The sequence below is a fragment of the Egretta garzetta genome, unplaced genomic scaffold (assembly GCF_000687185.1).
Source record: "Egretta garzetta isolate BGI_Z169 unplaced genomic scaffold, ASM68718v1 scaffold108, whole genome shotgun sequence".
NCBI classification, from domain to species: Eukaryota; Metazoa; Chordata; class Aves; order Pelecaniformes; family Ardeidae; genus Egretta; species Egretta garzetta.
The window spans coordinates 8,374,969-8,402,544 of record NW_009260614.1 but is presented as its reverse complement, the minus strand read 5'-3'; the positions used below and the strand labels follow the sequence as shown (position 1 = coordinate 8,402,544).

At 45.9% G+C, this 27,576-nt stretch overlaps 1 protein-coding gene across 1 annotated transcript in view; it reads left to right on the top strand.

Annotated features, from left to right (window-relative positions):
* PHF12 (PHD finger protein 12) overlaps nt 1–26,676 on the top strand; it is a gene marked incomplete at its 5' end in the record, with an annotated part of 32,755 nt that extends 6,079 nt beyond the window's left edge. Inside the window, 13 exons of the mRNA XM_009645169.2 lie at nt 8,664–8,736; nt 10,334–10,721; nt 11,295–11,415; nt 12,553–12,685; nt 13,385–13,549; nt 14,197–14,358; nt 15,455–16,271; nt 18,777–18,899; nt 20,212–20,355; nt 22,392–22,487; nt 23,653–23,735; nt 25,430–25,568; nt 26,188–26,676. Coding sequence (XP_009643464.2) covers nt 8,664–8,736; nt 10,334–10,721; nt 11,295–11,415; nt 12,553–12,685; nt 13,385–13,549; nt 14,197–14,358; nt 15,455–16,271; nt 18,777–18,899; nt 20,212–20,355; nt 22,392–22,487; nt 23,653–23,735; nt 25,430–25,568; nt 26,188–26,522 — 2,779 coding nt within the window. The remainder of the gene's footprint in view (nt 1–8,663; nt 8,737–10,333; nt 10,722–11,294; nt 11,416–12,552; nt 12,686–13,384; nt 13,550–14,196; nt 14,359–15,454; nt 16,272–18,776; nt 18,900–20,211; nt 20,356–22,391; nt 22,488–23,652; nt 23,736–25,429; nt 25,569–26,187) is intronic.
* Nucleotides 26,677–27,576: the final 900 nt, after the last annotated feature.

The following is a 27,576-nucleotide window of genomic DNA, read 5'->3' as shown; positions in this document are numbered from 1 at the left end:
TTGGAGGTGGGGGCTTGCTTCGAGGTGGGTTTTGCAGCTTTGTTCCTGCTGCCCTGGAGCCGATCTTTCCTGGTATGTCAGACCTGCAGGCGTGACTCATGGGAGCCTTTCAAAATGTGGAAAGGTTTTCCCAGAGGAATTCCAGCTCCTCCAGGCATTTGCAAAGGAAATTCTTAATTGGATTAGATTAATAATACTAATCTGCTAATGACTGTTTGTTGCGGGGATCTTAGCACTATCTTGTAAATATACTCACCTTCATTTAGCTTGCCTTGTGTCTTTTTATCATATACAAGCTCAAGTGCTGTTAAGATTGTACAGCCGCCTGCGGATCTTGGGATCTTGTAGTTGGGAATGGGAGGAATACTCTGTTTATTACACAAAATCGTACACTGCTTTCATAATTCTGCCTCCTCTCTCCATTTCTCAGTGTTGCTTTACATGGGGATAGTAAATGGGAAGCAGTCACGATGAGTATCTCTAACATCCTCCTCTATTTCTGTTACAGTGGGTGTGAAGGGCATCTCAGATGGGGAGTGTCCCCCCTCCCCCATCCTCAGCCACAGAGTTTTAACAGCAGAGCTGTGTATTTATAGTATCAGGACCAAACGTGCATTTTTCCCTCCCGAAATGACCTTTCTGATTTGAGTTGTAGGTGGTGTTGTGATGGCGTGAAGAACACCTGCACGGAGGGCAGGGCTCCAGGCTGCCTCCCTGTGTAGGATGGGCTGAGGCAATTTGGAATTTCAGTTGTAGTGTTGATACTGAAACAGTTTTTCTATATAGCAAAGGCACTAACATCAGTTCTTCTGTTTATTGACCCACACAGGAGGATGTTGAACTGTGGTTGTTGCTAGACTGACTCACTGGTAGGTGTCAGGTTCTTGAGTTTTTCCTCTGCTCTGGAGCCCTTATTAATGCTCAAGTCAGTAGCAAGTATCTGAGAGAACATATGTGTATCATTTCTGAGAATATAATATGGCTTTGTTGTAGGGGTGTGAAGTACTGGACTTGAAAGAAGTGAGTGTAAGCAAAAAGCATCTTGCCACGTCAGGTTACTGGCTAAACTTGTGATTTTGGGACACAGTCGGATTGTCCGAGCTGGCTTTTTCATCTTACAGTAGTCAATTTACGCTGCCTCCAACTCCACCGCTCGCTAGATGTCTGCCCAGCTTCCTCGAAGGAATGCTGCGGTATCCAGTAACTCTGTAAGCTGAGTAAAAATAGTATTGTACCTTCTCTTTAATGAAGAGGTTGACAGATATCAGTTGTAATGCTTTTACATACCTTTTTAGGGTATGGAGTAAACGCTCCCTATAGCCAAAAATGCAGAAGAAAAAATTCTATAAATCATTCTTCCCGTTGGTGTATCAGGTCTTGAGTACAAAAGGCAAAGAGCATCTCAGCCAGCTGGGGGAAATCTAGCGCCTGAACCCAACTCTAACCTATTTCTGCTGACGTCTGCTCTGCACGAGTCACTTGAAGTAAACTAGATGGAGCTGGAGATTACCGACTTTGAACCCTGCAGAAAGCGGTGGCCTGAGGATGCAATTTAGCAGGCTGAAAACCCCATGCTGAATTTCTGGCAAGCGCTAGTGATTGGTGTGAAACACCTGCCTGTACAGCCTCTGACTTTGGGCAAGGCATCACGTGAACTTCCCAGTGATCTCTGTCTAGAATAACAACGGGAGCTGGATATGAAGGTGATCCGGAATAGGCAGAAAAGAATGTATGCCCTGCTTTAAGTTTGGGGGTTTTGTTTTTTGTGGGTATTTCTATTGCTGTTCTTTTCCCTCTCCTCCCTGGCGTTCTTGGGAAAGCCTGGTCCACATGTAGATGTCAGAATTCTACTTCACTTGTGTCTGTGTGAAGACAAATTTGTACTTTTGCTTTTATGGGTCTGTCCTTCATCCTCTTCTGATGCGCTGCTTTCCTTTTTTCCACCTTATTGCTTCTGTCCTTTCACCTCCCGTCTCCTTTGAACACATTCAATATGGCTAGGGCTGAATGTGTTCCTTTCTCAGAAACCTCTCAGACCTGTGTTTTGATTATTTTTTTTTTTTTTCCCCACCGGAGATGTCTCTTCATTTATTGTTCTTCAAAGACAGAATTTGATGAAGTGATTCTCACTAGAGCTGTGTTGTTCCTCAACCCTCTTTCTTTTCCCTGATGCTGCCCTATGTGTCATCCTGCTTTGAGAAGATGACTTCTAATCTCTTAAGAAGGTGGTGCTATAAAGATCTGAACACTTAATAATGAATCTGGACATTGAATTCAGGCTATTGTTACTATTGTCTGCAGTACAGGCATGAGTGATGCATGGGAAAGAATCAGGAGTCAGGATGTGCCATAATGACTGCATTTCTGGGTCTGACCCAAATTTTCCAAAGTCAACAGTTCTTCCTGTTGAATTCCGTGATTTCTGCTTATAAATACAGAGCTGGACGGTCCCCTAGCAGGTATGTCCCAAATATCTGAGTTCATAACCAACCGCACTAATTTAAAAAAAAAAAAAAAAAATCAAAAAGCATCAGTGCGGTACAGGTGGTATTATACACTTTTTAATGCATATTTATTGATACAGAAGTATACTTGGGGGTTTTATATATGTGGAAATTTAATATCTTAAAAAAACAATACTTTAACTTTTTTGTCAGCTGTTAATGAGGGTAATAACTAATGGGTTGTCTAGGGAATGGTCTCTGTGGGCCAGGTTCTTTCTATAAATAGAAGTAACTAATTACATCAGGTGATCACATGTTTACATGCAGCTTATCCAGTTTATTGGACTCTACCACTTATCAAGTCCAAGACAAAAAAGTTCTGCTTCATCACGTCAGAGGGAATTTTTCTGATTCCCTATGAGTCTCAGGATCACCAGCACACAAGGGAGGAGGCTGGACCCCCAGCGACGGTAGGGAGGGGAGCGAGACAAGGTAGATAAGACATGCTTCCACGAGGTTGTACTTAGCTTTCTCTTCATGGGATGAGACTAGCAGGGAGTGGTTTGAGGAAGGATACAAGTAAATCACTTCGCTGGCTTCAAAATTCACAAAATACTCCAGTTCACCATAGACTCGTGCTTTGGCTTGTGAAATGGTGCCTGGTTTCGAGCCGCTGGTCAGCACAACGTTCTGCCCTTACAGGGTTGGACGCTGGCTGTTTTTGAAGGTAGAAAGAAGCACAGTGAATGAAATTCTGGAATATAGCATACCTGGCAATATTACCTCTTAAACTCTTTTAAGAGTTTGAGTCTTCCTCTGCTCTTGTACTGGCATGTGGGCAGATTATGCTAGTGTACCTTCATTTTTCCTTGCATGCGTCTTGTTTGTCACCATCCGGCCATATAATGGTGTTTTAATCATGCTTCTGTTCTCTGTCTGTTGCTGAACCCTTATTTCCAACTCTGGCTGTGCTGTTGGAAAGATGCATGCTAAGCAGATGCAGTGTTCCAGATGATGGGATAATTGGTGACCTGTGAAATGGTCGGTTTGGTTCCCTTCTTTGCATAGTGGCAGCAGAAATAAATCATGTACTGGCCTGTCCAGTGATGTCCAGGTCTCCTTGCTGGATGTTACTAATGTAGGACTTTTTATATGCATATATGCAAGACTTTCACTTCAATGTAAACAAAGTTATGCTGGCTGCTATCAAGCTTTTTTTTAGTAGTTCCCTCAGGAGGAGTTGCACCGCAGATAAAAGTATAGTGGCTGATGCTCTGTAGTTAATGTGAATTGCAATACTGGCTTTGAGTAGGTACAACATAAAATATGTGAGCCTAATCAAGGCCAAAAAGTTAGCCTGTTGGTTTTAATGTGATCAGGTTGTTCCTGGCTTTTCTGAAGTTCAGTGGTCTCTGCTTCAGTGCTTGAGAAATCTTTGGCTTCATGGGGAAGATTGTTTCTTTTACTCCTGAGTGTCACAACTTTATCCAAATTAAGGAGCAGATGGAGTTTGAAGAACTTGTGGACCTTCACCGAGTAGTTTTGTGCTGAGGAATAATCGTGACACTGCTGGAATAGAGTAGAGAGCCGATGGTGTTCCTAATAACCATCTTTCAGGTAATGGAGTCTGATTTCTGTCTTCAGAAAAGTGAAGAAAAAGCGAACTCTTCTTTGATCCAAGAGTTGCAATAGGAAGGTAAGAGAGTTGCATCGGGGAGGAACTTGCAGCAGACTGCAGCTGTTAGCTTGTTTCGTGTGTTTTTTATTATGTATAAGGTAGAGGCTCCCAGCGCCGGGTTCCAGGTGTCCTCCTCCCACAGGGCTTTGGAGCAGCTGTGACCAGAAGTGTGTAACTTGGGCGCAGTAAAACTGTTTCAAAGAACAGAATTTGTAAATGATGCAACTTTCTCTGTTTCTCAATGGGGCGCTTGTAGTGCTCTGACAGCGAGGTTGGTTTCCTGGTTTGTTTTAGTTACGGCTGCTGTTGAGGCCCTGCTGTGGGAAGCCAGGGAGCCTTGTTCTTTATGAAGCTGGTAGAACAGCTGTAGCTCTATCCATCATTGGGATAAATAGGAGTCCAGTAGAAGAGCTGAAAGCCTTCTTCCTTTATCTAACTGGCAAACATAACCGGCATCCTTCGTTGTAAGCCTGCCATTGAGTCTTGGTAAGTTAATTAGAAGATTTCTGAGAAGGAAAAAAGTTCTCGCCTACGTTTTTTTCATGGGGTTAGTGTTTTCCCCTGTGCAGAAAAAAATATCTAAGTCCCATCGTTGAAAACAACTGACATCAAAGACAAGTTATTCAAGAAAGCTTTGCCAGACACTGGTTTGTTTTTCTGCCGCCATTACCCCAGCGTGATAGCTGGCTGTAGCCTGGTGGGTCCAGAGCATGCTCTCAGTGGCGTCAACGTGCCGTTGACGCAAGATGGCCACCAGGAATGCTGTGTGTAAATAACTTCAGGTTTGCATATAACTGGTTCCTTTGAGAGCTACAGCCCAGTTTGGACTGAAGAAGGTACCATTCCTTTGAGCGCTTGTTTACTTATTTATTGAGGTCAGCAAAGTGAGGAGTAATTACGGGATTTAGACTTAACAACAGGCATCTGATGTACGAGAGCTCCAGAGTGTGAAATTGAAAAGCTAAGTGGCTTCATGCTATTGTTTGCTTGATAAAAACTCCTGATATATGGATGACTCTTGAAGATTTTTTATTTCTTCATAGCCATTTAAATTTTATTGAAGGGAGGCTTTGCATAATGATCTGACCATGGGAGCTAGTCCAAAAGTTTACAAGAGCAAGTCTTGACAACACAAATCTGGTATGAATTTCAGGAGACGCTACTTAACTTTTTTAGAAAAAGCCATGAGACTAGTATTGTGGAAAGTGAGTTTGTATCGGTGTAGTGGCTTTTGAATAGGTGGTGATAAACATCTTTAATTTTCAGAGTCTTTGTATGAGTTGGTCTTCCAGGTGTTTGTATCGATGTTAACCTTGAAAGTCAGACTCACTTTTTCAGAGCTGTCTTTGTCTTGAATTCAGAAACGCGTTCTGCTGAGCAGCTCTGACCTGGGTCCCACCAAACCTTCCAGGTAAAATAGCGCTGGCCACCACTCCTGCGTGATGACAGAAGGGGAAGCTTTCCAAAACTAAGGTTCAGGGAAATTGTACGGAACAGTACAACTGATTGGTGTGTAGTTGAAAGGAGATGTGTTGTAACTGAAGATAAATTTGGTGCTGTACAGTTCCAGGTCCTGTTGGCAGCAGACACTAACGGCTGGAGATCTGCATGCTAATGAACCTATGAAAGATAGGGAGAAAGCGGCCGTGGTGTTCCTGCCAAAGTGCTAATTCTTACCTTGGTTATGAAGATCAAGTATCTTGTTCACATTTAAAAATCAGTTTCTCTTATGCTTACAGTAAAAGGTTGAAGAATGTGGTCATAACTAGTCAATTAAAATGGCATTCTTTAGCGCTTCCCTGGCTTTATGCTAAGACCCAGGAAATGCTCTCTGCTTGCAGAGGGGCCAGCAGTGCAGGAACAGCATTCATCAGTCTTTGTTAGTGCAGCGAGCTGCCTTGATGAACAGTTCATTAACCAGGAGAAGCAGAATCAGTCTTTTAATACACTTGCTATAGCGGCTAGGCCCTGACAGCAAGCAAAAAACTCAGGAGGCTTAGTGTGAGAGCTAAAACCTTGCTGCTGGTGTGAAACTAATCTTTCCCCCTCCTTCCACAGGCCTTTGGGTAGCAGCATTCATTAAAATGCTTCTCTAAGCTGTCATTTAAGAGTACTGTGTATGTAGGATCTCATGGTTGTTGAGCAGATAACTCAAACATACCAAGTGGGACAATAATATACACACTTAAGAAACCTGTTCTCTTCTAGGCATCTCTCAAGATTCACCGTGGTATTAATTGTTTCCTTGTAAAATGCGTAAGATTGAGGTAACAGTTAAAACAAATAACCAGAGGCATCTGGCAGCGTGTGGATCCCTGGCACGCCGCGCGTGCATTGGAATGGGGCAGACGTGTTTCCAGCAGTTCAGGCACGCTCGTCGGTAGCTTCAGAGGGCTAAAATTCGCTACGAACAAATCAAAGTCTGTAGGGTTTTGTGGTTTTTTTTTTTCCCCTGGGGTGCTGGGAGGGGAAGGGGGAGTGGGCCAGATGAATCCATACTCACTGTAGTTGCAGATCTAAAAGCTCTGTTTCTAGCAGGAGTAAAACCTGAGCCATTGCAGGATCCACCTCAGGACTCAGAATGGATTTACGCTGCAGCGAGCACACGGGGATCATTTGTTACTCCCCTCCTTTCCACCCCCCTTTTGCGCTTCTATTAGCAAAAGATTAGTTTGGGGCAGGGCGGAGTTACTGCTTCAGCCAAACATTTGAGACTTCATGTAAAGCAGCCAGTAGTTGAGGCTGTGGTGCTCTCATCTAGAGCCTGATTTCTTGTTCATCCAAGTCCTTCAGGAAATGAGAAACATAAGCTGCAGGTATGTTTGTGCATGTATGCAGAGCGCTGTGTTTCTGGAGCGCCTGGAACACGGAGGCCTCTGAAACCCTGCGCTCCTCCTCAAAATGGCTGCCAGATGTGTTGGCTCTACTGAATTCCCCGGAGCCTGACACCAGAAATGCTGAGGTTATTACCAGTTTGGTTCTTGCTGTGTTCTTCCTTCAGTCTTCCAGGCACAGTGTTGCAAGACCGAGTGTGACCCTGGATGGCTGCGGTACCTGCGGACGCTTTCTGTCGGCACGTTGGCACGCTCGGGGCAAGGCTCGCCGGGACTCTGTTTAAACAAAGGAAGCGTGTTTGTTTTTACAGCTCAAGCTTGGGAGCCGGGGCTGGGATCCTGTGCCATTTCCCTGTGCTAGGAGCAAGATTCTCAAGGAAGACAGCCTCTCCTTTTGCTGCAAAGCGCAGCTCTTAGTGGCCAACAAATACGCATCTTATTCTCGCTGGCTTGTCAGTGCTGGAGACTTCTTAAATCTTAACTTGGATTTGGTTTGATATTTGTCTGTAGGTGCAATAAACAGTATAGAGACTCCTGAACTGAACCACAGTTTGGCTGCCTATGCTTGTGTGGCTTCTTGGGCCGTCTTGTAAGCTCCTTGCCAGTGTGACCACACTACTGCTTGATCGCCTTGTAACCCAGTCAGTCCCAGCTGCATCCCTTGTAACCCATTTCCCAGTCAGTGGGAAATGGAGCTTCCAGGTCCTGTGATAGCGCATCTATCCGTTGAGCCTTCAGCACAAGAGAGCAGACTTGCTATGCAGCTGTCCCTAGCATCAGGAGGCAGAACTTTCAGAAGCGTATCTTAAAGCATGGTAACTAGCTGTTTTTCTGACAGCGTGTACACTTTTCCTGCAACCGTCAGCAGTTTGCTGAAATAACAAATCTTAATGATAAAGAGGTGTTGGAAAGTACTTGAGCTAGTAGTAGGATCTGTAAGGAAAGTGTATCATCTAACATATGCTGCTCTGCCTTTAACTGAGGAAAAGTGTTTCTCAAAATAGTCCTCCTTACTCCTTCGTCTAATTTGCTTTGGTTTATTTCTAGCATCAAAATGAGAATGTCATTTTGATGTGACACAGCTTTTATAGTAAGTGCAGATCCATATGAGTAGGATGTATCTTGCGCTTCATAGCCAAGGCAAGCTGTATATGGTGACGCTTTTAAGAGTATTTGGGTTGTCCTAAGATAGAACGTGGTTTCCACCATTAAGTAAGTGTGCCCAGGGATGGAGTACCTGAGAAGCAGCAGGTGGACTTGATGGCAGCTTGTTCAGTTGGACTCACGCTGCACATTCAAGGGATGGAAATGCCCAGATCCATGACTGTGCTTGCCGCACGGGAATCTGTGTAGTCTTACATGGAGTAATCAAGTTATTTAAGGAGGTGTTGGTGTTGGGGGGGGGGGGGGTATATGTGTTGCACACGAGTGAATCTTCCGTATATCTTTGCTATTCAATTCTGTCTTCTGAAACCACGGAGCATGCTGCATCGTGGAGATGAGATGGGTGTCATGGAAGACTGGCTTCTTAGAGGTGTCTTGCTAAGTGGATGTATGAGGGAGCACAACCGGGGAGCATCACCATGAAGAAAAGGAGGATGTGCCCGTGAGCGGAACCGGCAGAGCTACCCTGACTCGGGCTGCATGTATGTGAGAAGAGGCATTCCAGAAATAACAGTTAAGCATTGCTTTGTCTTTCTCTTGTAGCAACCCTCCGCTCAGCGAGGAAATGCTGCCTCCAGGGGAGTGGATGTGTCACCGCTGCACTGTACGCCGCAAGGTAAAGCTTCTTGTAACAGACAAAATCCCTGCCCTTCAGACTGTCCATTTGAAATGTGAACCCTGGGTTTTATACCTTCCTCTCCCCTTAATGTGTACGTATATACCACCGGATATATTGTGCTCACAGTTGCAAAGGGCTTTGTTAGGAACAGGCTTAAAGAAAACCAAGGGGTCTTGATGAGACCCTCCTGGTACTTTTAACCTCTCAACTAGGAACCACAAAACTCAAGTGCCTGGTATGTTCTTGTCAAGCTGTGCCTTTTAAACTGTTTTCCTTCCCCCCCACCACCTCTGGAAAGGAGGGAGAGCTGAGGCACAGAGGGAATGGGAATGGCTCCCATGCTCAAGGAGGTGAGCTGTCTACAGGCAAAACAGGAATCGTGTTAATGCAGCTTTGGCATCAGGGCTGTGATTCTGGTTAGTGTGTGTTTTTTAGAAGTGTGACTTCACAGCAATTGCACATCAGCAGAGGGTGAAATCACAGTGAGTTATGATTTCCTGGGCTGTTGAACAGGATGGGGAGGAGGTGACTGGGCAAGATTGTGGCTTGGTTTTTTTTTGGTGGTTTTTTTTTTTCCTTGATACTCTTTCTCCAGGAAGCTGTCTTGCACAATGTAAACATCTTATTGCTGTGACTACGTAAGACTGCATAGCAGAGGGTTTAGAAACTGCACCAAACTATCTAGCAACTGTTCCCTTGAAGTGACACCCAAAACAGATTGGAAGAAAACTGTGTACTCAGCCTTTTGTTCCTGAAGCGATTGCCTTGTTAATGTTTCCAGGGTACTGTTCAGCCATCTGCCAACACTTTTATGAAGGTCGCAAATTTTAAAAAAAATAACAAATTTTAAAAGAGAGAGAAAAAGAAAAAAATCCCCAACTTTTCTGTATTAAAAATTACATAGTAACACTTTGCTCCTTTTACAGACCATTTTAGCAATTGAGTAGATTGGTTTGTCCATGTTGGTGCTGCTGTCAGGCACTGGAGCAGTGCACAGTTGCCTGTACTAGGCCATGCAGCATCCCCTCCTGTTGCGAAATGGATCTCGTGGTGATTGCAACGCATTGTTTTCCTCTGCTGCAGTTCTCCCTGCCCACCTTGTTCAAGATTCCTGTTGTCAAGAGATAGCAGTGTTGTTTGTATATTGTGCTTGTATTGTCAAGCTGACCTTCTCGTTCCGTAACGGGTTTGGATGCACTGCTAGGGTTAACAGGCTGCATCGACAATGGATGGTCTGCTGTGGAATGCTTGGTGTTGTTGAGCAAAGTAAACAGTTGTGTAATTTGTCAGGTATTTATGGCTAGATGCTGTGAAACGTTGTCCTGATCTGGACTCAAATATGGCTACCCTGAAAGGAGAGAGACAGGCTAATTTTCTTCCCCATGCTTGGTTCACTTCAGCTGTTTCATCATCTGTATGTTGGCTGCAATCAAACAGTTTTTGCTAGGTCAAGGCTTTAATGACTTCACGGGGGAAGTTGTAGTAAGTGGCTTAAGCCTTTTCAGATGCTGTTTGTCTTCGATTGCATATTTGTCAAGGTTGATGTGCTTTGTTTGTGGCCTTCATGATAAGCTTGCCTATTCATGTCGTGCAGAAGCGAGAACAGAAGAAAGAGCTGGGGCAGGTAAATGGATTGGTGGACAAATCTGGGAAAAGGACCACCTCCCCCACCAGTGACGCAGACCTGTTGGACAGGTCTAGCAGCAGCATCAGGGCTAATGCGCATGCCAGGATCTTGGAAAGGAGAGCAAGCCGGCCTGGCACTCCCACATCCAATGCCAGCACCGAGACCCCCAACTCAGAGCAGAATGATGTCGATGAGGACATAATTGACGTGGATGATGACTCTGCCATTGCAGAAATGGACTGTGGGCAGCCCCAGCTGAAGCGACCCTTTGAGCTTCTTATTGCTGCTGCCATGGAAAGGAACCCAACGCAGTTCCAGTTGCCGAATGAACTGACCTGCACCACAGCACTTCCAGGTGAGCGATGGCTTGTCTAGTGTTGGTGAAGATGTCCGCCGTTGCATCTTGCTGCCATCTTGCCTTTTTTCCCCCTTGACTCCTTAGCAGTTGTGGCTCCAGTGATGCTCACTGGTGAAAGCAGAGGGTACAGAAGTACCCCTGGTCCTCCTCCAGCTGTCCAGCAGCAGGTGGCCTGTCAGGTGTGACCTGTGGGGACACCGCTACTACACACGATATCTCCATCAGCACTTGTGGTAGAGGCTTGCTGTTGTCACCTTAGTCTAGATCACCAATCTGAAGAAAAAAATACCAATTGTCAAAACACTTGATTTTGATTTATGATATGATAATCTAGTAACAAAGTACTGACTTCATGTATAGGATGCCACTGAAATGATTAAGGCTAAAATATGCCTCCCTTTACAGACAGTCTCTGTCACTTAAGGCTAGATTTAGTGGTTGATAAGGGTTCCTTAAGCAGCTCTTTTTTGCCTTTTCTGTTTGCCTCTGCCTGAGATGATTATGTCTATCTACCAGAAAGCAAATCTCTGCTATGTGGGTAACCCAAAGCCTTTTAAAATTTACTTTCAGGTACTAGTAAGAGGAGGAGAAAGGAAGAAACCACAGGAAAGAATGTCAAGAAAGCACAACACGAGTTAGACCACAATGGTTTGGTTCCCTTGCCGGTGAAAGTCTGCTTCACATGCAACAGGTACTTGAGTCTTCCAGGGAAGCTGTTTGGTGTAGCTGCACCCTTCGCAGGAGCAAAGTTCTTGCTGAAGAAAGTAGATGACCTGTTCCCTTTCCCATCCTCCTTCATTAGTTGCTTCACAATCCTTCAAACAAATGGGGGAATAATCATCTTTGTAAAATAACAAATGTTTAACATGGCAAGCATAGGTGTCGCTTCTGCAGCCATGCGTGGCTGTAAAGGGTTTTAAAATGTAGCCTGAAGAGAGTGACCCATCTTGTCTTCAGTATTTTTCTACTAAGAAAAAATCTAAAGTGATGGTGGTTTAGAAAACGGAGATGTTTATGGTTCACAAAGGAAGTATGCGAGGAGGTGACCTTTAGGAAATTGAAATCTACTGAGAGAGATAGAAGCCCAAGGCAAATAAGAATATTGTGCTGAAACAGTAAATCTGAAAACCAGTACAAAATACTTCTGATTTTTATAACTGCATAAAAAAATGCCCAGATAAATCCCAATAAAAAATGGCAGTGAAAACAAAAAACTTTATTTCAGGAACCCAGTCAGAGTGAGTTTCTGGAAGTGGGCTGGAGACTCAGGAGAGTGAGGCTTTTGTGGAGGACAGCTGATGACTTTGTCATAGACTGAAGACTTCTTTAAAGCCTGGGAAATTGGATGTAGTAGCTTTCTGGAATTTAAAACTTGTTCTGAGAACATCTTGTTGAAGTATATGTCCCAACTTCACACAAGTTTCATCTGAGAAAAACTGTAATAACCTAAATCTGAGATTTCCTTTTCCTCACTGAATTTTGCTCGAAGTGAAGCCACTCAGAACTAATGCTCAAGGTCAACTTGAGAAGTTGCTTATGTCAATCTGACAAGTGCTTTTAGCCTTGGCATCTCTTCCTGCCACAGGACCTCTTTTGCACCAAGAAACCCTTGTGTGCATGGGCAAGACCTTTTGCCTTGAGAGGGTCTTGCAGAAGGTCCATATAGATTAAGTTACAAATCTGAAGCCTAATTTTAGATGCAAGTAACCTAGTGTAGAGGAATTGGTGGGGAAAGATAAGCTAAAGTGTTTAGCCGAGCTTGCCCACGTGTTCGGTTTATGTACCCTCTATTCTGTATGGGAAATAAGATATGGCTCTCTCTTTGCAGGAGTTGCAGAGTGGCACCTCTAATTCAGTGTGATTATTGCCCACTCCTGTTCCACATGGATTGTCTGGAGCCACCGCTTACTGCCATGCCTCTGGGTAGATGGATGTGCCCAAATCACATAGAACATGTGGTGGTAAGCAGGACTATGATTGCAGTATGGTAACCGGATGCTGGAGTGGAACCTGGCAGGTCCATTAAAGGACAAAGTACAACAAATGTAAAACAGCTTCTGAGTTCTTATTGCTCCCTGTAACGCTTGTAAAGCTCCTGCTGCAAGCAACGCGCTCTCCAAAGGAATATGATGCTGCTATCTGCAATAACATATAAAGATGGGGGAACTCCTTCCTGTAACTGAAGCTGACAGCTCAGATTGTGGCTCACTGACAGCTTGTCTGGTTTTCAGACTGGACTCCTTAAGATCTAGATGAGCTTCCAGAACTGTGATACAAAGCAGCACAGTGCTACAAATAGGGGAAGTAATTCTTTGCATGCTTAGCCCAAAAAACTTTCGATCCAAGAGGGAGTTTTCATTTGTGGAAAAGCAGTGTACTTGAGACTTAAATACTCAGGAAACAGGGGGCTGAAACAGAGGGCTTGTGCCCAGACAAACTACTTCTGAGAGCATTGATGCTGCTTAGTAGGCTTCTAAATGCTTTTGTATTCATCTCCAGCAGTGTGCCCTTTAACAGAAATGGTTAGTGCTGCAGGAAACAAATAGTCTAAAGCTGAGCTGATGCTGTACTGCCAGTGCTACGAGGCGTTATGAAAGTCTTAGGGTACATTAGAGTGACCCGCAGATCCCTAACTCCTGTGGCATTATCTGATCACCCAGCTGAACCAGAAGAACTTGACCCTGAGTAATCGGTGCCGAGTATTTGACCGGTTCCAGGACACCATATCTCAGCATGTTGTCAAAGTGGATTTCTTAAACCGAATCCATAAGAAACATCCTCCGAATCGCAGAGTTCTTCAATCAGTAAAGAGAAAAGGTTTGAAGGTACGTGTAAACAAGTAGGTGTCTGTGAAACTCCCTGTATATGCGCTCTAGCTTGGAAGGGAACCAGAATGCCCCATAGGGATAGCCTCCTGGGGCAGGAGGAAGAGGGTGGGGTCTGAATGTGTTGGTGAGAGGTCTGGAAGTCAGCAGTTGCTTTTCACTACGTGTAGGATCCAAGAAGCTCTTTTTCCACCAACCATAAGGCTCAGCTATTAGAAGTAAGCCTTTAAATCTAGCAGAAGCCTAGAAAGTACAACACAAAACCTCCTGAAGGTGGCCCTAGATTCAGAATTGGGGCTGCTGCATGTTCTGCATTAAACCCCAGAGAGTATTTGCTGCCAGAATGCCTGAAAAATGCCATATAGCGTAATGCCCTTCTTACTTGGCCTTTTTTGCATGACTTCTCTTACGCTGTAGTCACTACATTGTGCTGAAGTCATGCCTGACCTAAGGGAATAAAACCTATTAATTCCAGCATGGCTGCATCAATTTAAAGTACTTAGTCCTTGAAACTTCTAATGTATTGTCTGCAGGGTTCCTTTGGGTCAGGAGGCAGCAAACACAAAGTGTAGTGCTGGTTAGGCGCTTTGTTTAACTAGTCATTCTTGAGTAATTGTTCTCATGTGTGATCTTCTTTCTCTGTGTAGGTTCCTGATGCTATAAAGTCCCAATACCGGCTTCCACCCCCGTTACTTGCGCCTGCAGCAATTAGAGATGGCGAGCTGATCTGTAACGGGATCCCTGAGGAACCCTTGCAGAAGCACCTTTTGAACACTGAGCACTTAGCCAGCCAGACAGAACAACAGGAGGTAAATGAAGTCAAATGCTTGGACTCTATGTCTGTAGTTGCTTTGGTACAAAGATCTCTTCCATTTCAGCCATGATCAGAGCAGTTGTCTAGGAAACCAGTCTCAAAATCGTGTCTGAAGGTGATAGCTTGTCTTGTCTCTGACACCCTTGCCCATTAAAACTTCATTTTGGCTTTCCAGGTGAGATGTAAAACTCCTCATTTGATGCTTCAGGGAAGGTGAAATAGTCTTCTGGCCTTAAGCGTGGAGGCGAGGGCTTTCTGTTGAGGTGTCATTTTTATTTCCTGGCTGAGGGGAAATACTTTCCACTTTGATTATGTAAGGCTGCTCTCTGACACGTTTATTTGTATGTTAACGTCGCATTCCTGGACTGCTTCTATTGCTGATAGAATTGGACTTCTAAATCAAGGTCAAATGAGTGTTTAAATCTTCTATGAAACTTCTTGCCAGATTTCACAACACGAAGGCATGTTGCTTTGCAGTCAGTGGTGCAGCCGAGTCCTTCTGCTGGCTCAGGCAGGGTTCTTGTGTGGCAGGTGCACATCCACCTTGGAGCTTAAAACTTCACATAAATCTTACCGTCTTCCTCTACCTTGTGTAGAAGGAAAGGTGCTCTCCACCCCAACTTTGGCAGGTGATTCCCTATAACGTGAGGTAGATCAGCATTTCTCTCCAGCGTGCTACAGAGTACGTTGGAGGATTGCATTTGGATAGAAGCCCACATTAGTGAAAGATGTGTTTGTAACTAGCTGAAGAGTTGCCACACTTAACCGGTGAAGAGAGGGAAGAGTTTGGGGGTGACGAAGTGCGTCTGCTGCCTTCTCCCTCCTTTAATCTCGACTTCTCCGTGTACTAGCCCTGGCATGGAGACAAACATACTGAATTTTGGTTGCACTTTTGTACCTCTGGACAAAGTTTTCTTCTGATTGTAGATAAGCATCAGAGCAGATGCTGTAGTTCCAGGCTGCATCAAGAGCGGTCAGCAGCACAATGAGGCAGCTGAATTTCTTTGAGCTGGGTGAACGATGGAGTAACTGTTGAGGTTTGGAGCACTGTCTGCCCGTGGAGCTAATCTGCGCTTTTTTCTTCCTCCCAGTGGCTCTGTAGTGTTGTTGCGCTCCAGTGCAGCATATTGAAACATTTATCTGCTAAGCAGATGACTTCGCTTTGGGACTCTGAACAAACAGAGAAGGCTGATATTAAGCCTGTTATTGTGGCAGACGGCTCACTCGCCAACCCTTACCAGGCAGCTGACAAGGCACCCACACCTTCCCTCTATTCCATGTCATCCTGCACCTCAGGGATTACCACCCAGAATTCCTTGAGCTCCTCGCAATCCCAGCAGACTTTGTCACAGGAAGATGTCAACTGCAGCTCTTGTATAGATAAATCCAAGAAGGTATCTTCTTGCGGGACTTCAAATGGGCCGACAGCCTCTGACATTAAAGTAAACGGTCCTCATTTCTATGGCGTTTCGTCCGAATCTTCAGCACAGTTGACTGACTCCCAGAGACTAATCGGATCTGGTAACACAATACCTGTTTTGTCTCATCGGCAAACGTGGCCTCGGCCCCTCACACCCCCAGCGACTTGTGGACTTCTGAATCACACCATTGGAACCATTGTCAAAACAGAGAACGTAGCAGGACCCGTTTCTTGTGCACAAAGGGGTTCTGTGCCTGTCACAAGTATGCCTACGTCCATATCGAGCTCCTGTGCCAGCCTGGAGACCACCAGCACTTTGCAAAGAAAGAATGTGCAGACACAGATAGGACCACCGCTGACGGCAGACCTGCGATCTATGGGCTCCCCTCTGACCGCCACGAGGGCTCTCACCCCTCCTCAGGCTGCAGGAGATGGGATCTCTGCTGTTGGGTCCACAAACAGATTCTGTTCACCAGCACCACCTTCAGGTACGTGCTGAACAGCTGATCTTGGCCCCCCCGGGGCTGAGAAATTGTTCAGGCTAAATGTTACTCTGAACTTCGAGGATCTAGTAGCATGCCCTCGTTTAACTGGGAATGGGGCTTTCTGTGGAGAGCTGGGAGAAGTTTCTCAAGTACCCTCTGTCTTGCATCCCTTCATGGGAGCCACGGGATGTGTTTTTGCTGGCTGAGAGGGGAACTCTGTCCTGAGAAGCAGGATAGTAGATCAGTTGAATTCTGGAAGCAATGGTAGTTTTAAATCACTTGGCTGCTGTCTCGCTGTTTCAACAACTGGCAGCTCCAGTGCTCCTTTAAAACGACCAATTTGTTTTAAAGCACTGGTTTGATTGCAGGGTAGTCCTCCTCCCAAGAGCAGCTCTCTGGCATCTCTGATCCTGTGATCTCTGTATACGGTGACTGTTCTGGCGATGGTTGGGTGCCCTAGTACAGATGTGTTTGAAGTCTTGTCATGGTTTAGCCACAGCTGGCAACCAAGCCCCACAGAGCCGCTTGCTTACCCTCCCCCCCTGCAGTGGGATGGGGGAGAGAAATCAGAAGAGAAAAAGTAAGAAAACTCGTGGGTTAAGATAAGAACAGTTTAATAATTGAAATAAAATTTAAAATTATTAACAATAATAGTTTGTCATAAAAAGGAAAACAATGAGGGGGAGAGAGAGAAACAAAGCCTGGGATAAAAAACAAGTGATGCAACCACTCACCACCCACTGACTGATGCCCAGCCTGTCCCCGAGCAGTGATCGCTGCCCCCTGGCCAACTCCCCCCAGTTTCTATACTGGGCATGATGCCATATGGTATAGGATAGCCCTTGGGCCAGTGGGGGTCAGCTGTCCTGGCTGTGCCCCCTCCTAGCTCCTTGTGCCCCTGGCAGAGCAGGGGAAGCTGAAAAGTCCCTGACTGGTGTAAGCACCGCTTAGCAACAGCTAAACCATCAGTGTGTTACGGACATTGTTCTCCTACTAAATCCAAAACACAGCACCATGCCAGCTACTAGGGAGAAAATTAACTCTATCCCAGCCCAAACCAGGAAGGTCTTCAGCTGCACAGCCTTGATGTTGGAGAAATGTGGACTTGGGAAGCTGTAGTCCATTAGTCCGTTAATACAGCGTAGTTATGGACAGGATAGACCATCTCTGTCCTGAGTTGTACCCAAACACCTTGCTGTTAAAGCGCACAGACCCATTCTTCAGTATAAAAACATTAGGTGAAAGATGTTGGTAGCTGGAAGTCAGAGTTACTGCCCAGAACTCAAATTTTGCTAGAATAACCTTTCACTTAAAGCGTACTCTTTCTCTTCCCTTCCCCTACACCAGCTCAGCACTCAAACTGGCAAACCCTTTGTTCAGCTTCCTTAATGAGTAACTTCTCAGCTTTACCTCATGTGTGGAAGCAGTCCCTGGAGTACTTGGCCTCCTTGCGTATTGCTGAACAAACCTGGTTAGTCTGAGGCTGCTAGTTTGACCGTGCCCTGCTTAGAAGTGCCAGGCTGGGAGAAGTTTTGGTAGAGGAAATGAGGCCATACTAGAGAAAACTTGCTTGTGGTTTGAAGAGCGCTGCAAACCCTACATAATTTTGCAGTTACTTAAGATGCTAAATAATTGCTTTTGGTGCAAAGCTTGCGTTCTACAAAATGCACGCTAAAACATAATTTTGGTGCAGTGTCTTTTGGGAAACATGTTAATATTTAGATTTTCCATCTAACACAATGCATATATATTTATAACAAATCTTGAATTATGGTGTGCAAATCTTGTTGCTGAGTACAAAAATACAAATCATTTGTGACTTTTTTTTTTTGTTTTTGGGCCATAAATTTCAGGCTTATAGTAGTTCTACTTCTAAGCAAACCAACTCAAGATCTGGTATCAACAGCTCTTCAAAGGGATTTTGTTTCCCGGCATTTGCCATTGCCTCTTTCAGCTGCATGGTGACTGCCAAAGCAATAGGATTTTGTTTTGTAAATAATGAAATCTGCTTATGACTGTCACATTCTTACTGGACAGCGAAGTACGTCCCAGACTCGATAATCGTGCAGAAATAAGAACAGGGCAATTGTATTTTCTATGCATGTTCAGACCTAGCGAGGTACATGGTAAATGTCTCTAGGTTTAGTAAGCTCTTCAGGCTCCTGGGACTCAGTGCTTATCCTTCGAGCCTCTGCAGGACATTACTTAGAGTCTGCCATTGCTGCTGCTACAAACAGGGAGTAGGAGCTTAAACATATGGGTCCAGAATTCCTCCAGCAATGGGAGGTGAGAGGCAGAAGCCGGCGGTTGGCTTTCTGTTGGAGGCACGTGCTAGTCCTGTGAGAGGAAGAAAGCAAACGGCATCTAATTCAGGCCTTTTTCAAAGCATGACTATGAGCAAAATTAGTCATTCTGAGCAGCTTGGAAGCGAAGTGCAGCCTGAGGGCTGGGTGCGTGGCTCGCGAACGTCACAGTGACATATCTTCTCTGCACCATCTTTCTCTGTAGATGGTAAGGTCAGTCCCAGCACCTTATCCATAGGAAGCGCTTTAACTCTACCCTCATCACTCACTTCAAACTCTGCAGCTATGTTGGACCTCACCAGTTCCCTGAAAGCATTTATGGATGGTGGTGAGTATTTGGTTCATTATCAGTCTCTACTAGCCCTGTGTGTTTGCTTCCCTAGAGCATTTGGTCTCTGCTTGAGGAAAAGTTCCAGAGATAAAGAAGGGTTGCAGTCAGGTGAGGGCGGGGCTGGGTATACATTACCTTAAATATGTCACATGCTTCCCTACTTGTAGTGTTGCCAAGGCAGCGAGGCCAATGAAGTGTTTCTGCCTGAAGCTTTTCTGGGGAACGATCACAAAGCTATTGCACGGGCTGCTTTCCAGGTGGAATTCACAGGCAGAAACCTGCAGCCCTGCCATGTTGTGGTGCTAGCTGCAATCCAGAGCTGTTCCCAACGGGCATAAAGTCCAGCAGCAATAGATCTTACAGTGGTGATGCTTTAATGGGTCAGTTAATTTTCTCATTTATTTCTGCTTCTGTCAGTCTTCTCCCAGACTGGCACGTTTTTTATTTTCCTTTTGTTGCACTTGGCAAGAAGTGCCAAACCTTAGCAAAGTGACTTCAGGAGGAGGAGATCGCTAAACAGCCATCATTAGTAGCATAGCGAGGCTGTTGCCAGAGACAACTTCTGCATCTGAATAATGGTCTTTCTGGCGTTGCCAGTGTGACCCTCTTTCCTTGGGCGAACCCCGACTGCTCAGCCTGCCCAGACTACCTCTCTGCTATCGGGAAAAGCCGTTGTAGCTCGGCTTCTTCTGCTTGCTGCTTTAACTGTTGTTGATGTGGAGAAAGCTCTTGGAAGAAGAGGTTAGCCAGCCTGCGTGCTGCCAGAAAGCAGACCTCTGTAGGGCTTCACAAATATAAATACTTCAAAGCTATCAGCAACAGATCTGGTTTAAAGCACATTAATAATATCGTCTGAATTGCCCTGTTTGGTTTAATTGACCCTGCTACAAAAGCATGTGACTCAAGAACGAGCGTGTAGCAGCTTCAAAGGTGGCTACAGCTTTCCCCTGTAATATAGGGTCAGACTTTCTGCTGCCCAAAGGGGCGCCATATCCGCCTCTGCAGACCTGTTGATTCTGAGCCAAACCAGCAGATTTTCAACTTATCAGCCCTTGTTCCCCTAAACTTCTGCTTGCTGCCTGAATCGTAGCGCTCTGGCCATTGCTGGCCCTCTACTTGCACGCTGCTCACAGGATATGATATGAAGTAATAGGTCACCTCTGTGTAAGATTCTTGATATTGCAAAATTTGTCAAGTCTTTGCTGTTGAAGCAAATGGCAAGTTTGAAAGTGGGACAGTTAAATCCACTGCAGCTCAGATTGCACCCTTTCTGTGAATAACTTACTAATTGCTTTTTGTTTATTAACAGAGATTGAGATAAATATGCTGGATGAGCAGCTGATCAAGTTTCTGGCCTTGCAGAGAATACATCAGCTCTTTCCTTCCAAAGCTCAGTCTCTAGCGAGCAGTGTCAGTTCCCATCAGCAGTCTCCTGTGGGAAACCACATTGAAGGTAAGAGCAGCCCTAGAATAGTTGATTTATGTTGAGCCATGGCTTTTTGGCGCTCCCTTGCCTATTCATTGAAGATCTCCCTCTTCTTCTGGTATCTGTCTGATGCTGCCTTTCACGTTTCTTTCCTCTTATCCCCTGCTCTGGGTATCCACTGGCCAGAAATAACTTCAGGTCCCTCTACTTAATTATTTACAAATTATGGCAATGGAAATACCTTCAGTAACTTCTGATTTTCTGCTGGAAATCTTTAGTGTAGCTGTGTTTTACTCATCTTAGAATTAGCAAGAGATGGGAAGGTTCAGCTGCTTTTTTTTTGTTTGTTTGTTTGTGGTTTTTTTTTTTTGTTCTCCCCTCTGAGATGGGCAAGAGAAATACATGAATTCCTGCTCTCTTTCTGGAGAAGTTGCTTGTGAGAGAAAGGAGGAACCAGGGCATGGAATATATGTGTGATGTTGTCATTGCCCAGTCAGAATAATGTCACTCTCAAGCTGAAAACACTAAATGCAAATAATGGAAAACAACTTGTGCTTCTGTTGGAAATCTCCAGATTCCCGAGTTCAGCATTGGCTTTGTTTGTGGTCACTGGTTATGGCATGCTAACACCTAAAGCTGCAGGGCGAGCATGGCTTCGTGTTCCTCTGCATGCAGCCAGTCGGTTTAGTCCACTTTCAAGCACTAACTGGACAGCCTTGTTGTGGGAGCAGTTGTCTGCTCCCCCTCTGCTAGGCCTGGGGGTAAATATCCAAGATAAGATCTTTGGAAGTCTGCTTAGCAGTCAGTAACCTTGCTTGCTGCTGTAGCATCACAGCATTCTCTAAATGCTTTGTCAATCTTCTTTTGAACGCTGCTGCAGGACACAGCACCAGGCTGTGATATGAGCTGCATTCCTGTGCTGCTCATAACAGACAAGTTCTGGAAATTCTTCAGCAGTCTGCCTTTCGAAAGGCAGATCAATGCTGTCTTAACCCATCACCCTTTTGGGGCAGGAATGATGCATCCAGCTGACTGTTTAGCATTGCTGATGAAATATTAGATTCAAAGCCTCTAGCGAGTCCTGTTGAGCCAGCAGAGCCAGGCAGCTGAAAGGGCTTGTGCAGGGCAGCTGGGCAGAGGTGGGAACCTGCGCACTTCAGCTGCGTTGAGTGCTGCACGTCCAGTGATGCCACTCAGTGTGGCCAATGTTCTTGACGTAGGTGGCTCTGCAAACAATCTCTCGTAATCCTCATGTTCTGTTCTTTGATTTCACGCTCTTGGTGTAAAATGGTCATGCAGATGTAGTATCAGGCCTAAACTCTGAGCATAGAAGGGGCTTGCCTCCAAAAGACAGCTGCTGAAGTCCTGGCTAGGCCTGCGTGGTCCACCAGAGTTTGATATCCGTTCCACAGAAGATGATTTTCTGTCCAGTTAATGTGGACATGTGAGAATGTGTCATTTGAACTTGTCTGACAGGAAGCTGCTCTGGAGGCTCAGCCCTGGGTCAGCCATCGTTGAGTGTGCCGTAGGGACCAACTTGAGCGCAAAGGGAGTCCACTCACTAAATCATCCTGTCCTGGGAGCTGGGCTGGTCCCTGGACAAGCCCTGTTCAACCCCTGTGTTTTTCCTGCAGCTTCATGAGAAGTGAAATCGCAGCTGTTAAGTTGGTGATGTTCACCAGCACCAATTTTTTTTTAAGTGGCACTTTGACAGCAAGACTCAGCTCTTTGATTACGCAAAGTGGAAGAGATTAAGAAAGAAGCTAGTGGTAGGAGGCTTGTGTTTTCCTCAGTGTGGCTCCATTGTGCACGCTTGGTATTAACGTTCCCCCAATTGCATGGCTTCTGTGGGTTACTGGAGAGAGCAATTTTCTCTGATGACTGGCAAAAAGATGTTTAGCGCACAAACATTCATAGAGGGTTGGGAATTGGAGTTTAGGCCAAAGCTCAGTGCACCCTCCTCAGCATCTGTGCTTTCTGGAGAGTCTAGCACTGGGGATGTTGGGGTCCAGCAGCCTTTGTAGCTGATAACGTGGTTCAAGTAACTTCTTTTTATCTTGCAGCGCAAAGAAAGGAAGTGCAAGCCCGGGCAGTGTTCTATCCTTTGGGCTTAGGGGGTGCAGTCAATATGTGCTATCGAACCCTCTACATTGGGACAGGTGAGTAGCTTTTTCCTGCCCTGACCTTTCAGAATCAGGGTGGTTCTTCCTGACCCTCCCTAAGTGTTTGCCAAGTGGGCGTCAGAGAAAAGACCCATTGTGGCCGTTTGTACTGGCATTCTACACTACCGAGAAACGTGGAAATCCCCTGTCCACTTGAATCGTTGTGGGTGTTGTGGCTTAACCCAGCAGGCAGCTGAACGCTGCACAGCTGTTCACTCACTGCTCCCCACCCCAGTGGGATGGGCCAGAGAATCAGAAAATAGTAAAACCCATGAGTTGAGATAAAGACAGTTTAAACAGCAGAGGAAAGGAATAATAATAATAGTCATAGTAGTAGTAATGAGAAGAGAATCTACAAAATAAGTGATGTGCAATGCAATTGCTCACCGCCCACTGACTGATACCCAGCTCATCCCTGAGCAGCGACCTCTGCCCCCTCGCCACCTCCTCCCAGTTTCTGTGCTGGGCATGATGCCATATGGTATAGGATAGCCCTTGGGCCAGTGGGGGTCAGCTGTCCTGGCTGTGCCCCCTCCCAGCTCCTTGTGCCCCTGGCAGAGCAGGGGAAGCTGAAAAGTCCCTGACTGGTGTAAGCACCACTCAGCAACAACTGAACCATCAGCCCATTATCAACCTTGTTCTGTACTAAATCCAAAACACAGCACCATGCCAGCTACTAGGGAGAATATTAACTCTATCCCAGCCCAAATCAGGACAGTGGGGTCGCACCTTTGTAACGTGGCTGTTACCAGAATTAGCAGAATGGCTGTCCTAGAGATTTAATGCCTGACTGATGGAGAGAGGAATTACGGTCGGCTTGCAGGTTTCATTTCTTTCTGCTTAGATACTTCAGGCACATTGGATAGACCCAGTAACTGTGAAATGCATTTCAGCCTTCGTGGAGCTGCTAGCCTTCCCTTCCCCCACTGAAACTTTGTTCGGTGGCTTATCGAAGCATTATTCATGCGGTCCTGGGAGCTCGGACAAAGGCAGTTGCTCCCCTGTTGTTTTGCTAATTGAAGTTTAATTCTGTCTCTTGTTCTCTGCTGCCTGACAAGTTTTTTTGGTTGTTTTTTTGGGGTTTTTTTGTTGTTTTGGTTTTGTGGTTGTTTTTTGTTTTTTTTTAAATTAACTGAGCCTGTTTTGTCTTCCCTGTTGACAGGAGCTGATATGGATGTGTGCCTTACAAGCTATGGTCACTGTAACTATGTGTCTGGCAAACATGCCTGCATATTCTACGATGAGGTGAGTGCCTGAGTGTTGGGTTTTGGGGGTTTTTTTTATTATTATTTTTATTATTTGGCATGCATGGCAGTGGGAGCTGGAGATGCAGGCAGCAGGTTGTCTTTGTGTGGTTCTCCTTTGTGGACTACAAAGTAAGAGCCAGGGCTGTGAATGGTTTCACTCCAGTGAAGGCTGCGTCAGCGTTTTCTGTCAAGCCCTCTTCTGAAGCACACAGCTCTGCCAGCATGATTTCTCTGCGCATGGCTTTTCCCTGACAAAGACTGACCACAAGTAAGCACTGTCACTGCTGGTGTCTGGGGAAGGAAAAAGTCATAGAAATGGTTCGATACTTTTTGATCCAGCTGCGTCGCTAATAAAAGATAAACTTCACGTGTCAACATCGAACCTCAGCTGGAACAAAACTGGGAACTGCTCTGAGCCTCTTGCTTTCAGGTGTGATGGTGGTGCAAAGCATTCATGCCATCTGCAGCACTCTGTATAAATCATTTCTTTAACTAAAATTTCTGTTAAGCTTTCAGCATAAACAGAGATCTACAGTTGCTCCTTTACTACAGTCCAGAGATTAGTTTGTTCTTGAAGTAAATAGGCTGGCGGGTCTGCCAATAAAAGCGCCGCTGGAGATGTCTCTTAGCATGGAAACAGTCTTTGAAGCAAGATAGAGTCTTTTATATCACCATTTGTCAAACAGCTACTGAGCGGGATCCAGGATTAACCCACAGCCGGCTTTAGCCATTCCTCCAGCGCGCTACAAGCCACAGAATGCGCTCGGTAATGGGATCCAGACCTTAAATCTGTGTTGGAGCATCTCCTCACGGTGGTCAAGCCTAAATCAGGCTCTGGGCACTGGACTTTCTTCCATACTCCAGCAGGCCACCTATGCCAGTGGTGGCTCTAGAGGGAGAATTCCCCCTCTTTAGCTCTGCTGTTCCTGCTGCTGGCCATTGGCAGCCACGCTTGGCCTTGGGCTCTGCAGTCTAGCAGGTTACTTGAAAATTTACTCCCCTGTGCATGGGGAGTTTTTGTGACTCAATTAAAGCTCTGTAGTCCCTGGGGGGCAAGGTCTTCAGCCCTCAGATGATTCCTGTGAGCTAACCTGAAATCTCCTCTACTGTCAACATCCTCTGCAAAGCTCAGCTGAGCGTGACGCTGCCTGTGTAATGCTGTGTGTCACTGTAATGTCTCCTGGCGTTTCAGCCTCTGCAGAAACCTCGTAAATCCCAGACTGTCTCTACCTTGGCTGCTGCAGCACGCTGGCATCCCTCTTGACATCTCAGGTCTACTTTCCACAGCACGCTCTTTCCTGCTAGGGGCAGGTCTTGGGCAAAGTTTGCATCTAGTGTGCCCGTTACGATGGTGTGCTCGCTCTGTGAGAATTGGCTTGGATCTGTTTCCAAAAGATCTGTTGGTCCAAGCGCAGAAGGTAGAACCCACTTCTGTTCAAAGCTGCTCTGGCCCTCCTTCCCTGCCGGGAAGCAGCTCTGGCTGGAAAGCTGGCTGTTCTGGGAGCGTGAGCCGTGCACAAGGTTTGGGTTGCTGGTCTCTGAAGCTGGAGGATGCTTAACTGTTCTTACTTACCCATCAACGGCAGCAGGGAGAGAGGGGTTACGTTTCAGTGCTCCAAAGGGGTATATGGGCAGAAGCCCTTCTAACTTCACGTCTTGATTCCCTCCTCTTCCCTTTTTTTTTTTTTTCAGAATACAAAACATTATGAGCTGTTAAACTACAGTGAGCATGGGACAACCGTGGACAATGTTCTGTATTCCTGTGACTTCTCGGAGAAGATGACGCCCACTCCTCCCAGCAGTATTGTTGCCAAAGTGCAGAGTGTGATAAGTGAGTGTCAAGATGGTGCTGGCCCCCCAGGTTAACGCCACAGGGAGCTATTAGAGGGGGACAGGAGCAAAAAGATTCCTCGCCCGCTGCCCCTGGTTCTGCAGTGGTTGGTGCAACTCTTGCAAAAGGGGGAGTCTTTCCACAGGCCTCTGCCTGGGTTACACAAGACCTTCCTCTGTGGGCCTGCCGAGCCTGCTGCTGTTAACCCCGCTCCTGCCTCCGGTGCTGGAGTTAACCAAGCTCCAGCCCTGGCTGCTGAACTCAGGTTCAGAGCTGGACCGAGGGGTTTCCTCACGCATGTCCTCCCCTTCCAGGCTGGGAGTAAGCGGTCTGGGCTGTGCTACAGGCGTCCCATCCCCGCATGGCTTACTCCTGCTCTCCACCTGATCGGCTTCCACTTTTTTTGGCCACCAAAATAAACATTTAAATGCCTCTACCTCTCCGGGGCTGTTTCCCTTTTCAGCCGCTCACTGCATTGCCCTGCAACGCGTCGTGGCTGGAGGATCTGACCCCTGAGGCACCTCAGCAGTAGCCCCTGCTGATGAAAACAAGCTGCCGCTGGCCTGCCCCCATCTTACATGGTTTGGTTGGTTTTATTTATTTTTTTTTTCTTTTCCAGAACGACACAAAAGCAGAAAACAAGAAGAGGAGCCGCATGAAGAAGCCGCTGTGATGAATTCGCAGGCACAAGGGCAGCATCGGAAACCCTGTAACTGCAAAGCCAGCAGCTCCAGCTTAATCGGGGGCAGCGGGGCTGGCTGGGAGGGGACAGCCCTGCTCCACCACGGCAGTTACATCAAGCTGGGCTGCCTGCAGTTTGTTTTCAGCATTACTGAATTTGCGACCAAACAGCCCAAGGGGGACACTGCCTTAGTACAAGACATGGACTTGGAGGAGAAGCTTTCTCTGAAACCCCACCAGGTGCCCGTGCTGCGGTCCAACTCCGTTCCCTAGGAATTTTTAGGAAGAGAGCTTCGGAGTAAGGAAAACGCCCTCAGACTCTTGCAATGCAAAAATGTACAGACCGAGGTGGGATTTTCTATGTCGGCCCAGAGACTGTTCACACGCCGTTTGCATGAAATGAAGAACGTTTAACTTTTTTTAATTTTTCTTTTTTGCTCAAGTTTTAGGGGCATTTGCACATATATTTGTACTATACATTTCATTTTAAAAGGAAAACTGCAGTGAGAGCAGGACGCGTCAGAGCGAGGGGCGACCGCTGTCTGACTCGAGGACTCTCTCTGACAGATAGTTCCCATGCAGTTGTAAAATAATCAGAAACTTGTTCTATTTTGTGCCAGTGACAATAGTTTTATATTAAAAGAGAAATACAGTTTTCATACAGCAAATCTATACAATATCATTGTTTTATTTAATGTAAAGAAGCGCTCTTCTTCCCACAGTTATTTTTCCCATCCCTCCCTGCTATGGTTGCACTACAAGTAGCTACTGTGTATTATGGGCAGTGAGAAATGAGTTCTTTTCCTGGTGTCCATCCTATTTTTATTTCAAATAAGGAAAAGTGTTGGATTCTGTGTAAATACATCAGTGATGGCATTTTTCAATGTTTTAAAGCTGTGTACAGTGCTACATGTGGTATGACGTTCCTCAAATTGTCTATTGTAGCAGATCGTTTGTCGTAACCTGTCTGTCTCTCTTTTGTTTATATGCCACCTCCCCGCAGCAGAACAGCTAGTTCCACTGTACATAGTAATTGTAACGTTTTAGACTTTACAGAAACTTTCCTGTATTCTGTATATAAAAAAAAAAAAATACTTCACATTCTGTTTTCTGACTGTCTGTCTGAACTCTTTGTCACCGCAACCTGCAGCTTCCCCAGAGTGTTGGCCCACGTCAGCCCCACTCCGGACCCCGGGGTGCCGCTGGTTGGGGTGTCCCTGCAGCGATCAGCTCCCAGGCTAAGGAGGGCGATGCAGCCGGAGCTCACCAGCCACCCACGGGGGCTCCTGGCTCCATACCCACGCATCTGGGAGCAGGGCAAGGCTTT